Source organism: Pteropus vampyrus, unplaced genomic scaffold (genome assembly GCF_000151845.1).
Source record: "Pteropus vampyrus isolate Shadow unplaced genomic scaffold, Pvam_2.0 Scaffold271, whole genome shotgun sequence".
NCBI classification, from domain to species: Eukaryota; Metazoa; Chordata; class Mammalia; order Chiroptera; family Pteropodidae; genus Pteropus; species Pteropus vampyrus.
This window is the reverse complement of record NW_011889052.1, coordinates 870,272-872,077: the sequence shown is the minus strand read 5'-3', so window position 1 is coordinate 872,077 and position 1,806 is coordinate 870,272. Positions and strand designations below refer to the sequence as shown.

The window sequence follows — 1,806 nt, the reverse complement described above, 5'->3', positions numbered from 1 at the left end:
GTACCCAGTAAACAAAAAGAAAGAACGTGAGAAAGGCTCTGCTCCAGTTCAGATTCCTGATGTACTAGGAGACAAAGCACAAGGACCCCATTCCCGTGAAGACCAAAACGCTGAGGGTAGAGAGGCCAGGGGCCCCCCGAGTTTGAATAAGGAAGTGGATGTGACTCCTTTGCCTCCAGAAAGTGAAAAGTGTACATTAGAAGTAATCAGCCTGGCTTCTAAAGTCACAGAACTGGAAGATGTCTCTGTGCCAACACCGGAACTCCAGTCAGATTTCTCAGATGGCAGAGTCGAAGCCTCCCCTCCGAGGCTGATGGATACGTTAGCACTGAATGCTTGCAAGGAGCTTCAGCCCCCGGGCCCCCAAGATAGGATCTCTGAGGCACATGGGAAAATGATGGAAGAGCCTGAACCAGAGGCCCTGGCAGAAGGGAAGAAGGAAGACAAAAGCAGGACGGCAGAACCAGTGAAAGGCTACATGAGACCCACCAAGTCCCGGGGACTGCCTCCATCTTTGCCGAAGTCTACAGTCCAGGAACGAGAGAGGCCCAAGCCAGCGAAGGCCAGCGGTATGGCCCTGCCATGGGCAGTGTGTGTGCGTGTGGCTTTTGACTCAGCATCCGAGAGGCAAAGAGCTTGTGCTTTGGTTCCATCCAGACTCTAATCGTCCTTGTTGTTAATCATTGATTTGTTGGCATGAAAACGTGTAACTGCTAATTACGTGTTATCTTCAGCCAAGGCATGTCGTGTGTCCAGCCCCAGGAGGCTGGGGACTTGGTCGCATGCCTTTTTACCTAGCACTGAACCTCAAGTTTTAGGGGAAGTTGAATTTCAAGCAGTGAATTGTTTCGCAGAAGGCCAATTACCATCCACTATCCTTAGTTTTTTTTTTTTTTTTAAGTGTGCCTCCTACGTGTAAAGTTTACAGCCAAATTATAATTATTATTTTATAAGGAGGAGAAAAGAAAACATTTCACATCCAACTGTGTGCGTGGGATTTCTTTTTTGTCAGTATGTACATATCTTGTGCTAATGGGACTAAATATCCAAATTGCTTTTAGATTAAATGAATACGGGCTGCCTTTGGTGAGGACATGGTAGCCTCCGACCAGCATCGGTAGGCACAGACTTGGCGTTTCTAGTAGTGGGACGTGTGTCTCAGTGATGCAGCCACATCTTTGACCAGTTTGTCGCTTACAGCCATTGGCCCACGGCTGCATGCAGGGCAGAGTTTCAAGCATACTCTACGCCCACGGGCTAGTCTATAAAACTTGCCCACGTAGGATTCCTCATAATTTTGCCCCTTTGGGCTCTAATCAGTCAAGTAATTAGAATGAGATTGAGAAGGATGATTCCTTAAAGACATAGTTGTTTCTTCCCTGAAAAGTATACATCTAATCATGACTTACTTCCCTGAGCCTCGCCTTCAAAAAATTGTTCTGGCCTTTGAGGTTTTTCACAACTTACAAATGATACTGTTTCCTAATCACTGCTTCCCAGCGTGCATGACGCAGCTACTAACTACAGAAATAAAAACCCCAGTTGGCCTCAGGAGCCGGTTGGATGGAGTTTTGGAGAGGCCTCGTCCCTGGGTGGGGGATGGTGTCCTGCATGCTGCAAACTCGTCTGGGGACAAGTGCATGCGGGGCCCGTGCTGCACCTGAGTTTGCACCGGTCAGGAGCACAGGCTGCGTGTGTAGGGAATGCCCAAGCCTGTTACTCGCCTAAGATGTTCTCAACTCCTCTGTTTTTGTCTCCTTCCTTTTATTAGCTGCCCTGTTGCCAAGGCAGAACGTGCAGTCAGAC

General features: G+C 48.3%; 2 protein-coding genes across 20 annotated transcripts in view; both read left to right on the top strand.

Annotated features, from left to right (window-relative positions):
* The window catches only part of LOC111729582, a 7,277-nt gene extending 5,509 nt beyond the window's left edge, over positions 1-1,768 (top strand). Inside the window, exon 2 of one of the 2 annotated variants that reach the window (XR_002776290.1) lies at positions 744-1,768. Coding sequence is in view for 1 of the 2 variants with exons in the window: in XM_023520542.1 (XP_023376310.1) it covers positions 1-664 (664 nt within the window). In the remaining variant the exon portion in view is untranslated. The other variant, XM_023520542.1, reaches the window with a different exon arrangement.
* Positions 1-1,806, top strand: part of LOC105302353 (microtubule-associated protein 4) — a 153,678-nt gene that overhangs the window by 114,512 nt on the left and 37,360 nt on the right. The gene's annotated exons all lie outside the window — the stretch shown is intronic.